We start from the raw sequence: 14707 nt of genomic DNA on the forward strand, positions 1-14707 counted from the left end.
TGGTTATCTTACTCTAGTTATTGGTTATCTTAGTTTAGTTATTGGTTATAATTGTTTAGTTGTTGGTTATCTCACTCTAGTTATTGGTTATCTTAGTTTAGTTATTGGTTATAATTGTTTAGTTGTTGGTTATCTTACTCTAGTTATTGGTTATCTTAGTTTAGTTATTGGTTATCATAGTTTAGTTATTGGTTATAATTGTTTAGTTGTTGGTTATCTTACTCTAGTTATTGGTTATAATTGTTTAGTTATTGGTTATCATACTCTAGTTATTGGTTATCATAGTTTAGTTATTGGTTATATTGTTTAGTGATTGGTTATAATTGTTTAGTTATTGGTTATAATAGTTTAATTATTGGTTATATTGTTTAGTGATTGGTTATCATTGTTTAGTTATTGGTTATAATAGTTTTAAAGTGACCCATAGTTATAATTGTGTTGAGTTTGAGTGAATGTTGTTAGATGTTCCAGGTAGATGCAGCAGAAAAACTGAAAGCAGTTTTTCCATATTCAGTATTATTCCAGGGAACATTGAGCATCAATCACTAGAGCGTGTAAGATAATTACTATGTGACCAGTTTAATAAAGTGCTGAGGTTTGGTGGCCTATCAAGACTTTATAAATGAAGTAATGAGTCAATGATGGGTGGAGTAACTGTCTCCAGTGATAAACAGAGTCCAGTGAGGTGAGAGTGGAGGCAGAAGATGTTTATAGATAACATCAGAATAATCCAGAAGTGATGAAAATGATCCGTTTCCTACAGAACAGAGGGAAGTTTGTTTTGTTTCTGTAGAAGTATCCGAGTTTTTGTTTTAATTTACTTGTAAGTATGTCAATACAAAATTTGAATGTGAGTTTTTGATCTAACAAGACACCCAGATATTTAGGGTTAGTAGGGTTAGGGTTAATAGGGTTAGGGTCAGTAGGGTTAGTAGGGTTAGGGTTAATAGGGTCAGTAAGGTTAGGGTTAGGATATTTGTATTGTGCAACCCTTTCAAGCTGTAACGCCACCATGCAGTTGTTGATTTAAAGGCTCTCCTTGTTGGAGATGAGAGCCTGTATTATCAATGCAGAATCACAAAAAGCACATTTAATGTCATTTCACTGAATGAATATCTCCACCTAGTGAGCAGAACACAAACTGCATCCACCTGCAGCACCATTTACAATCAGCAGCACAGAGTAAAAGCTGCATTTTTATGTCATCAGCCTTGAGATACAGGAAATAAAGACATAATAGATATATTCTACTCAAATAGCATAGAAATAGTTATATATAAAAAGATTAGTGGAGCACAGATATGCACACTTTGCGGACTAGCAACAGACTTTAACCCTGTGGAGTCTCCAAAAGCTCCAAATAATCCAGACTTGTTGCCTCCATCAGACTAGAAAACAAAGCAGCGTGGAGCCCTACTGTACATTTACCTCTAAAGTTCTGGCTGTAAACTCCATGAGGCCAGTTTCAGTTTGATGATGATATACCAAGTAAAACTGGAGACAAGCTCAAATAGATTTAGTATCAAATGATAGAACTGGATGGAACCCTCTTATATGGTAGATTTGACACCTTTGGTCACATTTGACACATTTACAATTCTTTATTGAGCATGATAGTGTTTTGAAAGTAAAAAAAAAAGGTTCAAAATCACATTTTATGTTGGACTAAAGGACTAAAAAAGACACAGAATGACCAAAAAAAGACACAAAATGACCAAATGGACACAAAATGACAAAAAAAAAGACACAAAAAAACATGAAATGACTAAAAAAAGACACAAAATGACACAAAAACACAAAATAACTAAAAAAGACACACAAAACACACAGAAAGACACAAAATGACCAAAAAAGACAAAATCACAAAAAATACACAAAATTACCAAAATTGTTACGCTAAACACACAAGACACAAATAAAATACAGTCACACTACAAGACGAAAACAACAGCAACAAGATCACATTTATGTTGGTTTTTCTTTGTTTCTTTTTGGTTCTAAATGTTGATCCAGTAAGTCAGAATAATAAATAAATTATTATTATTATTAGGTCATATAGGTGAAAAAATATACCAACATGGTATTTAAACATGTTTTAAGTGGTGAATACAGGCAGGATGGAAGGAGTCAGACATGGAGGAAATAGACCAAGACTCTATAGAGTTAATAAACAGTAAAATGTTCCCAATATGTCTTCAAAGACTTGTGAAGCAGCTGCAGAGTATGTTTTCTGTGTCATGCTTACATAATAGCACATACTTCTCCCCACATAATACATTTCCCCCTACAAGGCACCAGCCCGAGCTTTGTCCAGGCTCAGAGTATCAGGAGTGTTCAGAAGGAGAGAGGAGATGAATGAGCTGCCAGACAGGATGGAGGGAGCAGGAGCCCCGCTGATGCTGGGATTAAAAGGGCATGTGTAGCTGCTAACTCCGCCCACATACATCCACACTCTTCTCCATCTCCATCTTTTTACTATTTTACTTGCACCGCTTTTTAGTTTCCTACCCCAAACTTTTTGCATCTGCTTCTCTATTTCTTTCATCTCCACTTTAACCCTCTGGGCCCTGTGATGGTGCCGTCCTGATCAGATCACGTGAAGTTTAACAAAAAAACATTCAACATTGACATTCCCAGGTCATGTAAAACCAAACATATGATAATAAGATAAGATAAGATAATAGTGATAATGTGGAAGTTTGCACATAGTTTGTTTTGAAGAGTTGCAGCTAACAAGGAAAAATGCCTCTAAATATACATGTTTTAGTGGGACTTTTTTGTATTATTATATTTCAATTTTCCCTTTTTATATGTTCATATTTGTATCCTATGTTTACATTTTCAAGTTCCAAAACAGTTCATTGAGCATATTTTTGGTTTTTATTGTAGTAAATATTTTAATTTTTCAACTCGGATTTCATGATTTTTGTGTATTTTTGGGCTCAATGTGTTGGTAAAGTAGGTTAAAGTGAGTAAATAATATAGGTGAAATGGATACCAACCATGGGTAGGCCATGGTTCTCTGGGTGAAAACGGTGGACTGCCCCCATTTGGGTGGGGAGAGAGGTACTAACCCCTCTGGGTGGAGACAGGTACTGCCCCCTCTGGGTGGAGAGAGGTACTAACCCCTCTGGGTGGAGACAGGTACTGCCCCCTCTGGGTGGAGACAGGTACTGCCCCCTCTGGGTGGAGACAGGTACTGCCCCCTCTGGGTGGGGAGAGGTACTGCCCCCTCTGGGTGGAGACAGGTACTGCCCCCTCTGGGTGGGGAGAGATACTGCCTCCTCTGGGTGGAGACAGGTACTGCCCCCTCTGGGTGGAGACAGGTACTGCCTCCTCTGGGTGGTGAGAGGTACTTCCCCCTCTGGGTGGGGAGAGATACTGCCTCCTCTGGGTGGAGACAGGTACTGCTCCCTCTGGGTGGAGAGAGGTACTGCCCCCTCTGGGTGGAGAGAGGTACTGCTCCCTCTGGGTGGAGAGAGGTACTGCCCCCTCTGGGTGGAGACAGGTACTGCCCCCTCTGGGTGGAGAGAGGTACTGCCTCAAGAGAAGGAGTTCCAGTATCTGGGGGTCTTGTTCAGCAGTGAGGGTAGGACGGAGCGTGAGATGGACAGGCGGTTTGGTGCAGCGTCAGCAGTGATGCGGGCGTTGTACCGGACCGTCGTGGTGAAGAAGGAGCTGAGCCTGAAGGCAAAGCTCTGGATTTACCGCTCCATCTACGTTCCAACCCTCACCTATGGTCATGAGCTTTGGGTAGTGACCTAAAGAAGGAGATCACGGATACAAGCGACTGAAATGAGTTTCCTCCGTAGGGTGGCTGGGCTCAGCCTTAGAGATAGGGGGAGGAGCTCAGACATCCGGAGGGAGCTCGGAGTAGAGACGCTGCTCCTTCTCCTCTAAAGGAGCCAGCTGAGGTGGTTTGGGTTTCATCTGGTAAGGATCCTCCCGGGCGCCTCCCGTTAGAGGAGTTCCAGGTCCAACTGGTAGGAGGCCCCGGGGAAGACCCAGAACACGGTGGAGGGATTATATCTCTCTCCTGGCCTGGGAACGCCTCGGGGTCCAGGAGGAGCTGGACGTTGTGGCTGGGAGAGGGACGCCTGGAGGGCCCTGCTTAGCCTGATGCCCCCGCGACCCGGCCCCGGATAAGCGGACGAGAAAGGATGGATGGATGGATGGATGAATTATTTTGTCAGTCCCAACCTTAAATCGCCCAAATGATCCTGATTCAAATTCTACTTGCTTTACTTCTAGTAGAAGTATGTTAGCTGTAACTCTTTCTACAGTTCTGTAGAACTGTAAATCACCATGGTCAGTGAACATGTCACACCCAACACATTAAGTTAGTGGTTTGTACAGTATGTGAGGACATCACTAGGAAATAAACTCAATAAACTCACTCTCCCCCTGAGGAATATATTGTGGTCATGATCGTGTTTGACCCACTGGCCTGCTTTGGCTTCTGATGAGCAAACTCTGCTTTATCACTCAGGAAGAATACGTCTTGAGTGTGATTGTGATTTATAGAAGTGTGATTAGATAGAAATCTATGGGAAAAGGATCCGAACTTTCAGTGAACATTTTTCTCATGAATTTATGGTCTCATTGGCGAGTTTCGAATCTTTTTTCATAATACATCATGATGCACTTTGTAAATTATGATTCCATTTAGAGCAGGGATCTCAAACTCAAATTACCTAGGGGCCGCTGGAGGCAGTATCAAAATGACCAAAATAAAACCAACACTAAATTACTTAAAAAAAGGCACAAAATTAACAAAAAAATACACATAATTACCAAAAAAGACAATGAAAAACAATGATGCCAACACGACATGGTAAAGATTTTTAAGTGGTTTTAACAGGCAGAATGAAAAGGAGTCAAAAATGGACAAAATAGGCCAAAACTCCATAGAGTTAATTCATCCTGTTTGTGGTGAGGAGAGTTCTACAGCGGCCCAAAACAGAGAACTGTACATACTATATCCCACTAATCTTTACTATTTTAGTTAGTAGACAAGAAATCAACATACTTAATGGTTTTATTCTGACAGGAAATGATGCAATTCGTGAGATGTCAATCAAACTGCGCCGTTGACTGACAATTAAACTTCACAAAGAGAAAAGCAAATATTTTTCCGAAGATGATTTCTTGTTTGTTCTCAATGATGTTTCTGGAGTTGTCTCACCACATTTACACAATTATCTCTAATCTCTTCCAGCTGTGGGTAACTCCTCCATTTCCTCCGTGCAATGCATTGTGGGACAATAGTGATTTTTTTCCTTCTTCCACTTTTTGATTGTGAACATAATACATAGGCTCCTCAGAAGACACTCAGAATCAGTATAGAATAGAAATAGAATTTCTTTCAGTATAGAAATAGAATAGTCTCTGATGGTGGCGTCCTGATCAGATCATGTGACGTTTAACAATAAACCAGGTCTCATGGAGCGCTGCTATTAGCTTCACTCCAAAGTTCAGACCTGAAACTTTCTCCCAGTTTTTGTTTGACATTCCTAGATAATGTATAACCAAAGATATGATAGTTTTAATTTGATAGTAATATTTGAGTTGGTGTGGCTTTTTAGTTGCAGCTAACAAGGAAATAAATATAATATGTTTTTATGGGACTTTTTTGTGTATAGTTTTATTATATTTAATTTTTTACCTTTTTATATGTTGATGTTTGTATCCTATGTTTACATTTTCAAGTTCCAAAACAGTTCATTGAGCATATTTGTGTTTTTTATTGAAGTAAATAGTATCATTTTTCAACTCGGATTTCATGATTTTTGGGCTCAATATGTTGATCAAATAGGTTAAAGTGAGAAAATAACTGTCAGATCATAAAGGTGAAGAGAAAAAATGAATACAAAATATTGGTATAATAAAAAAAACCAGTCAAAATAGACTCAGACCCCAGAGAGTTAAATGTAGTGAAGTTCTTGTGAATAAAACAAAGAAGATCTTTGCTTCAGCTTCAATCTAAACACATGTAGCAGCGCTACAGCTTCTGTTAGAGCTGGTTTGGACTGAGATCTGGTTATTGGGCCTTTATTTTTTTTAAACTTTCTTTTATTGGTTTTATGCAGAGTATAGTCAGAGAGAGAGAAAGTTAGAGAGAAATATATAAAGTGGGGAAATAAAAGAGGAACAGTGCCTGTTGGGGGGAAATCCACATTACATATAAACAATATTACATTTCTTCATTTTTTGACATGTACAGCAACCATTTATCCCAGCCTTTAGAACATTCTTAGAGTCTTCCTTAGTTTTAAGTCAACATGGTCTCACAGGAATCCATGAAATAGCCATGGATTTCGCTTAACTCAAAATCCGTGGAATAGCCACGGAATCGCTCAAATTTCCGTGAAACTGACACGAATTTGGCTACAATGCAAGTTAATAACAGTCATATCCCGTGGCTATTCCAACATACAAAGTGATTATGTACATTCACTGAGTGAATATTTAGAAAATAAAACATATATTTCTCGCTAGAAATGTGATCAAAATCCATTTTTATGCAGAAACTAAGTCAAAATATTGATTTTTCACTAAAAATGAGAGAACTGTCCGCCATGTTTTTTGTTCTGACCGCTGGGACCTTGAAAGTCACGTGACTTGGAACAAACCAATAGGAACAAATATCCATGGAATAGCCACGGGATATGACTGGCATTAACTTGCATTGTAGCCAAATCCGTGTGCGTGTCAATTTTGTGTCTTCTGGTCATTCTGTGTCTTTTTTGATCATTTTTTGGGATTGTTTAGTCATTTTGTGTCTTTTTTTGGTAATTTTGTGTCTTTTTTTATTGTTATTTTTGTGTCTTTTCTGGTCATTCTGTGTCTTTTTTGGTCATTTTGTGTCTTTTTTTAGTCATTTTGTGTCTTTTTTTGGTCATTTTGTATCTTTTTTGGGGGGAAACTTAAGGAAATATGCTGCACGTTGAATTATGAGAATGAAGGATCCAGCACTTTTTTGGAACTTCCTATTGGTTTGTGTCCATTTTTAGTGAAAAAAATCAATATTTTGACTTAGTTTCTGCATAAAAATGGATTTTGATCACATTTCTAGCGAGAAATATATGTTTTATTTTCTAAATATTCACTCAGTGAACGTACATAATCACTTTGTATGTTGGAATAGCCACGGGATATGACTGGCATTAACTTGCATTGTAGCGAAATCCGTGTCAGTTTCACGGAAATTTGAGTGATTCCGTGGCTATTCCACGGATTTTGAGTTAAGCGAGATCCGTGGCTATTTCACGGATTCCTGTGAGACCAGGTTCTTTTAAGTCTATATGTGAGTGTCTCCATTGGGTCATTGGGAGGTTAGACTTACATGTAGGTGGTGTCCGGCTCCAGGCAGCGGATGATCATGCTGATGGAGGAGGACAGCAGGTTGGGGATGTCCCCTAACATCACACAGGGGGACCGGGCCCCCGACAGGATGTCGTCCACAAAGCTCAACAGGGTTTCTACAGCAGAGAGAGAGAGAAGACACATTAATGTTGAGAAGGATTTCACTCCAAAGGGGAGAATTAGGTATTAGTACTTTTACTTTAACCCTGTGGAGTGTCCGGCAGCTCCAAATAATCCAGACTTGTTGCCTCCATCAGACTAGAAAACAAAGCAGCGTGGAGCCCTACTGTACATTTACCTCTAAAGTTCTGGCTGTAAACTCCATGAGGCCAGTTTCAGTTTGATGATGATATACCAAGTAAAACTGGAGACAAGCTCAAATAGATTTAGTATCAAATGATAGAACTGGATGGAACCCTCTTATATGGTAGATTTGACACCTTTGGTCACATTTGACACATTTACAATTCTTTATTGAGCATGATAGTGTTTTGAAAGTAAAAAAAAGATTTAAAATCACATTTTATGTTGGACTAAAGGACTGAAAAAAAGACACAAAATGACAAAAAGGCACAAAAAGACACAAAATGACCAAAAAAAGACACAAAATGACTAAAAAGATACAAAAAGACACAAAATGACCAAAAAAAGACACAAAATGACTAAAAAAAGACACAAAATGACTAAAAAGATACAAAAAGACACAAAATGACCAAAAAAATACACAAAATGACAAACACAGTTGGATGACAGGATCACACACAATCACAAGATCACATTTATGTTGGTTTTTCTTTGTTTCTTTTTGGTTCTAAATGTTGATCCAGTAAGTCAGAATAAAAAATCAATTATTATTATCAGGTCATATAGGTGAAAAATCTACCAACATGGTATTTAAACATGTTTTAAGTGGTGAATACAGGCAGGATGGAAGGAGTCAGACATGGAGGAAACAGAACAAAACTACTTTTTTACAATCTTTATTTCAGTAAAAACTCAGTTTTACTGCATGTTAAACAATCCACAGATGAGCGACTGTAAACACGCAGCATGATGACTTTAGACTTTATTTGCAGGTATTTTGAGGTAAGAGCAGCTAAATAAAGTCTATACGGGGATCAGCCTGAGGCACATAGGGCTATGTCTAGATGAATGCACTCTGACATTAGACATAGCTCACTGCTGCACTGTAAACACACATCTGAAGGAAATGTAAAACAGATGCTCTGCTGCAGGACAGTGTGTACCTGCAGGCTGCTGCTGGAAGATCTGAAGAACTCAGCTGATACCATCAATTATGGACAAATAATGAAGCAGACAACAACTAAAACATCTCTCTGTCTATGTTTTTATATATTTTATTGTTACTTTTAATGGAAAAATCCTTTGCTATCAGTCTAAAGGTCCATTCTGACCTCCTGAGTGTGTAACAGTTAGCTTCAACCAGAGACTCCTTGGAAAGTAACAACTTGATACTTTGGGATTTGTCAGGAAAGACACAAAATTACCCCAAAAAGAATCAAATTAACCACAAAATTACATAAAATTAAGCAAAAAAAGCACTCAAATTGACTAAAAAAAGACACAAATTGACCCAAAAAAGACACAAATTGACCACAAAATGATCAAAAAAAGACACAAAATGACAAAAAAGACACAAAATCACCAAAAAACACACAAAACGACAAAAAGACACAAATTGACCAAAACAGACACAAAATCACCAAAAAACCCCACATAAAATCACCAAAATAGACACAAAATGACCCAAAAAAGAAACAAATTGACCACAAAATGACAAAAAAAGACACAAAATGACCAAAAAAAGAAACAAAATGACCAAAAAAGACACAAAATTATCTAAAAAAGACACAAAATGACCAAAAAAAGATACAAAATGACCAAAAAAAAAGACAAAATGACTAAAAAAACACAAAATGTTCATGTGGTTTAGTCTTTTTGGTCATTTAATGTCTTTTTTTTTGGGGTCACTTTAACACAGTGGAGACAGAGCTGACTTCCTAAATGATTTGGCGACCCCCAGAAATCCTCTCGCGACCCCAAATGGGGTCTGGATCCCCAGGTTGAGAACAGCTGAGATAGAGCAGGGGTCAGCAACCTTTATGGGCAAAAAGCCAATGTTGGCCGAAAAAAGGGAAAAACGATGGAATGGAGCTTCAAACCTTATTTCAAACGTTACAATGATGATAAAAGTCTAAACCAGACTACCAGCTTCACTAAGAGATCATAATATATAATAATATCATAATATCATAATATATAATAATATCATAATATCATAATATATAATGAGCATTTATCAATATGATAAGCCAGCAAAGGTAAAAATCACCTCGAACAAGTGTGAAATTATTTTACTTTTTTTGCAGAGATTTTTCAGATTTTGCTGTGTGCATTTCAGCATTTTCAATGCAGTCTTTTGTGTTTACTGTTTTTTTTTTTTTATATGATTTTCGGCTATTTTTAGTGTGTTTTTTGTAATTTTTTGTGTTTTTTTATCAGTGTTTTTTGACATTTTTATTTTTTGGGGTTTTTTAAAAAAAAAATTTGTGTGTGTGTTTTTGTGTTTTTTATGTGTGTGTTCTGGGTGCGTTTCATGTTTTTTTTCTTTTGCAATTTTTTGTGTTTGTTGTGTTTTTTGTAAAAAAAAAAATTGTATGTTTTTTATTTATTTATTTTTTTAAAATTTTGTGTGCTTTTTTTTTTTTTTTACATGTTTTTTGTGGAAAAAAAAGTGTGGTTATTGTGTTTCCAAATGTTGATCCAGTAAGTCAAAATGACTTGATAATAATGAGGTTGAGGTGAAAAAGATGATAGCAGCATGACATGGTGATCATTATTTGAGTTACATATACAGACAGAATGAAAGAGAGTCACAAAACCAGCAGAATAGCCCCAAACTCCAAAGGGTTAAATGAGAATAAATATCCCAAATGATTTATCTTTGCTGGAAAAAATGTATGTGGACCTTTGCTCTGAGTACCTGGTGTGACCCCAAAGAACTAGAACCCAGAACCTTCTGCTGCTGCTGCTGACTCCATACATCAGCCTGGAGGAATGTTTCCCTGGATGAACTGCTCTCTGAAGGTCTTTCCTCAACATTTCTATTGGATAATGGTCTGGACTTTGGCTCGCCCAATATAATTTTATTCCCGACCAATGTAGACTCAGGCCCCGTTTACACCAGGACGCTAGCGGGTAAAAACGACAAAATATTTTATGGGAAGTGCCTTTCGTTTAGATCAGGGCTGTCAAACTCAAATACACAGTGGGCCAAAATTTTAAACTTGGACAAAGTTGCGGGCCAACATTGATATTAATTGAAAAAATTGACCTAAACAAGTTCAAACGCAACGGAACAAGCAAAGCTTGATATAACTTAATATTGCAAACATGCAAAATCGAATATCAAATAAAACAAACAAACACATCAATGGCATTCATTTCTTAAATAAAATTTAAATAAAAATCGTATGTCCCTTTATTTTATAGGCGGCCTTCTTTAAATTTAAATTTAACAGTAATCTTTTTCCACAGGCTAAAAATAAATGTGAGAATAAAATAACAATAATAAACCAAATGACTAATAATAATATCCTTCAATGAATGTGCAGCCATTCAAGCCTTGGACTAGCAAGAAAAATAAAGACAACTTTAATTGTTGCTCAGTTTGCTCCACACTGATCTACTGTGTTCAAGCCAAAACACCAGCAGAGCATTCTGGGATTTATAGTATTATATTTTGGTATTTCCTCACGGGCCAAATATAATTATACTGCGGGCCAAATTGGGCTCACGGGCCAGAGTTTGACACCTCTGGTTTAGACGGTGGCGTCGTTTTTGGGGCTTAAAAACGCACTGCTCTCAAAACTAAAAAATCATGGATTTGGATCAGATTAAAAGGTCTCTCAACGCAAGTGACACCATCTTCTAGAGGAGGAGCCTGGTTCAGGGTCCTCCTGCCCTGACGGGACGTTATCAGCTGCTACACGATGGACGGTGGAGAGGTGGAGAGTCGTGTTCCTGGTGACTCTCTCCGTGGAGGATATAGAAGATCTCTATCTATTCAGAACCTTGATAACAGACAGCTGTCCAAAGCCCCATCAGGCTGCTGAGATGATTGATACGATGGGCAGAGCTGTCAGAACTCAAACTGTGGTCACAAACCGAACTCTGGATGAGATCAAGGAGCGACTGACGGCCCTGGAGAAGAGACTGGATCGACCCGGAGACCAGTATGGACATTATTATCCACAAGATGAGGAGAAGAAAAGTGCTAATTCCAATCTTATCTTTCCTCCCTCCCAACAGCCCTGATTCAAGGTCTCTGGAAAATAATTCCTCATTAGTTTTAGTGTGTTTTTTATACGTTTTGGACGGGTTGATGCAATGACAATAAAGGCTTTCTGAGCTTCATTGTCACTTCACTAGTATTTATCTACTTTTGGGACTTGAATTAACCATCTGGAGTCCACGAGTGCCGGAGCATGACACCTCATGGCGTTGCAACGGGTTTTTGTTTATTTTTTTGTCATTTTTTGTGTGTTTTTTAATGTATGTTTTTTGTATTTTTTTTGTGTGTTTTATGTTTTTTTTGTGTGTGTGTGTGGTTTTGGAATTGTGTGTGTGTGTGTGTGTGTGTGTGTTTTGTGTTCAAAATGTTGATCCAGTAAGTCAAAATGACAAAATAATAATCAGGTGTTGGAAAAAATGATACCAACATTTTTTAAGTCGTTTATACAGGCAGAATGAAAAATAGTCAAAACCCATCAAAATAGCCCCAAACTCTAAAGGGTTAATAAAGTGGGTTAAAGTGAAAAAAATATTAGTCAGATCATGCTGAAGTTGTGCTAAGAAAATACCAAATAAAAACATGGGTATAATAAATATGATGTGGTATATCAGAGCCCAGAGGGGTAAGATCGGATCAAACTTCAGGCCACATTTGTGCAGAAATAGAGAAAAATCTAAAGCAGGGGTGGGCAATTAATGTCCCCAAGGGGCCACATGACCAATACCACGAAGGTTGCAGGGGCCGGACCAAAACTCGGAGTTAAATTCTGCTCAATATTAATGTAATCGCTTTATGAAACACAGTAAATTATCTGGTTTTGAGCTGCTACTGATAGGAACACATGTTATGATGAGACTGTTAATGTGGAGTAAATCAAATATAGCAGTAAAAAGTAGTAAATACTCCAATCATTATATCACTTTAACATTTATTTTAAACACAACTGTAAATGACCTTTAGCAAGGTTCATATTGGTGTTTTTGTATTATATAGCTTGTTTTTCATGTTTGTACATTTTCTAGGTGTTTTACAATGTTGTGATGCTTTTATTTTGAAAAGGTGTCGTCCAGTGTAAAACGGGTGCGAACGGTAAATAATAACGAGTGCGTATTAATTCATATAAAGTTGATATAAAGTATCAAAAGGCTTCTATAGTGGCTGACTGACAGGACACAAGGTTTGTTAAAGATTATTTTATTCTGTCATATATATTAGTGGCTATATTTGTTGTCTTAACTATAGTAAAAGTGCTTGTTAGCTCTAGTGCTAATGATAATGTTTGCTATTTTTTTCAAAATAAAAGCACTGCGGTTATATTGATTTCTAATTTCTTGGTAACCTCACGCGCCCAATGCCCAGGTCTGATCTAAAGGGTTCACAAACTCTTCAGCAGCACTGAACATCAGACAGCAGTAAGAAGGAAGTGGATCAGAAAAACTAGCACTCTTGAACTAATTTACTCTGAGTAAAGAGCAGGAAGAAGAGTGTGTTCAGTGTCAGTCATGCAGCATTTCAGTCAACTTTCCTGCAGATGGATGCTGTCGATGCATTCACCATCCACCCACTTTCCCCCAGCACATTTAAAACACAAAAACTCTTCTACCACCTCTAGCTCTAACTCCCCCACCAGCTTTTGCATAATCCACGTCTGCAACAGTCTCCACGGCTAAAATAACATCTGACGTCATCTACAAGGTGATAAAAACACCATCACACACTTTAAATAGGTGTCAAAACCTTAAAAACCCCCAATAAAAATAAATAAAAGGTGAAGTGAAACTGTTGTTTTCTAGTTGACATTACAATCTACCAATGCAAAGGTCTGGAGAAGGTGTTTACTGTTGGCCGTTTCCATGGTTACCTTCACCGCTATGTAGAGATTATAAAGTCCATACAAAGTAAAGCATATTAAGATCATAATTCATATACAACAACGTCCTTCCTTACTACTAATAATCAATAATTCTGAGGTTATTGAGGGAAAACTCTTAGTTAATGTCTTACTGGTTGTATAATGAGGCCATGCAGAATAAGGCATTAATAACTACTGAATAATAACTCATTAAGAGACAATATGTTACTGATTTACATGCTAATAAGCAACTAGTTAATGGTGAATATGTGTTCCCTAATACAAAGTGTTACCAGAAGGTTTAAACGCCCAAAATAGCCCAACTATAGTCTGTTGATATGTTTAGTAGTATAGTTATAAAAAAAAATCCAGAAAAACACCTTATTACAGGATGTCCAAAATTTGAAATAAAAGTCAAAAATGGTCAAAATGACTAAAAAAACTGTCAAAAATGGTCAAATTTCGAAATGACTAAAAAATTTCAAAATGACTGAAAAATCCTAAAAATGGCTCACTTATAGTCTGTTAAGTGCATTAGAAATAAAATGTATTATTATTATTATTATTATTATTATTATTATTATTATTATTATTATCAATAATATGTTTAGTAAAATAGTTTGTCAAAACATTATAGAAAAGCACCTTATTATGGGATTTCCAAAATCTGAAAAAATAAGTTTTCTGTCAGAAAAGGTTTAATTTGAAAATGCCTAAAAATGCTCAGAATGTCCCAGTTATAGTGTGTTTATTTTGAAAGGGCCTCAAACAACAATGACAACAAGTATGAAAGAGTTTTAACTGACACGATTATTCAAATGTGACTTCTTTCATTTCCATATCAGACGATCTGATGTCTGAAGATTCCTCCACATAGAAACATTATTATCATCTTTAAAGCACCTGTCCTTCCCATTAACACACACACACACACACACACACACACACACACACACACACACACACACACGGTGAGGGTCCAGGCCTGACGACAGCAGGCAGGACTTCAGAAGGTGAGACGTCCCCATAACTCACATCGTCTCCTGGCAATGGGTGATTTTTCCAACAAATCATCCTCTAAGAATGCTGAGAGTAAACAACTCCAGCTGAAGACAGCGTCCTCAGATTAGTGTCTCTCGCTGTGTCTCATCTCGTTGCTCTGCAGAACATGATTT

At 37.3% G+C, this 14707-nt stretch overlaps 1 protein-coding gene across 4 annotated transcripts in view; it reads right to left on the reverse strand.

Annotated features, from left to right (window-relative positions):
- Positions 1-14707, reverse strand: part of astn1 (astrotactin 1) — a 679871-nt gene that overhangs the window by 21054 nt on the left and 644110 nt on the right. For all 4 annotated transcript variants that reach the window (XM_059344320.1, XM_059344318.1, XM_059344319.1 and 1 more), the window contains exon 21: positions 7346-7481. In XM_059344320.1, coding sequence (XP_059200303.1) covers positions 7346-7481 — 136 coding nt within the window. The remainder of the gene's footprint in view (positions 1-7345; positions 7482-14707) is intronic.

This window comes from Centropristis striata, chromosome 11, assembly GCF_030273125.1.
Source record: "Centropristis striata isolate RG_2023a ecotype Rhode Island chromosome 11, C.striata_1.0, whole genome shotgun sequence".
NCBI classification, from domain to species: Eukaryota; Metazoa; Chordata; class Actinopteri; order Perciformes; family Serranidae; genus Centropristis; species Centropristis striata.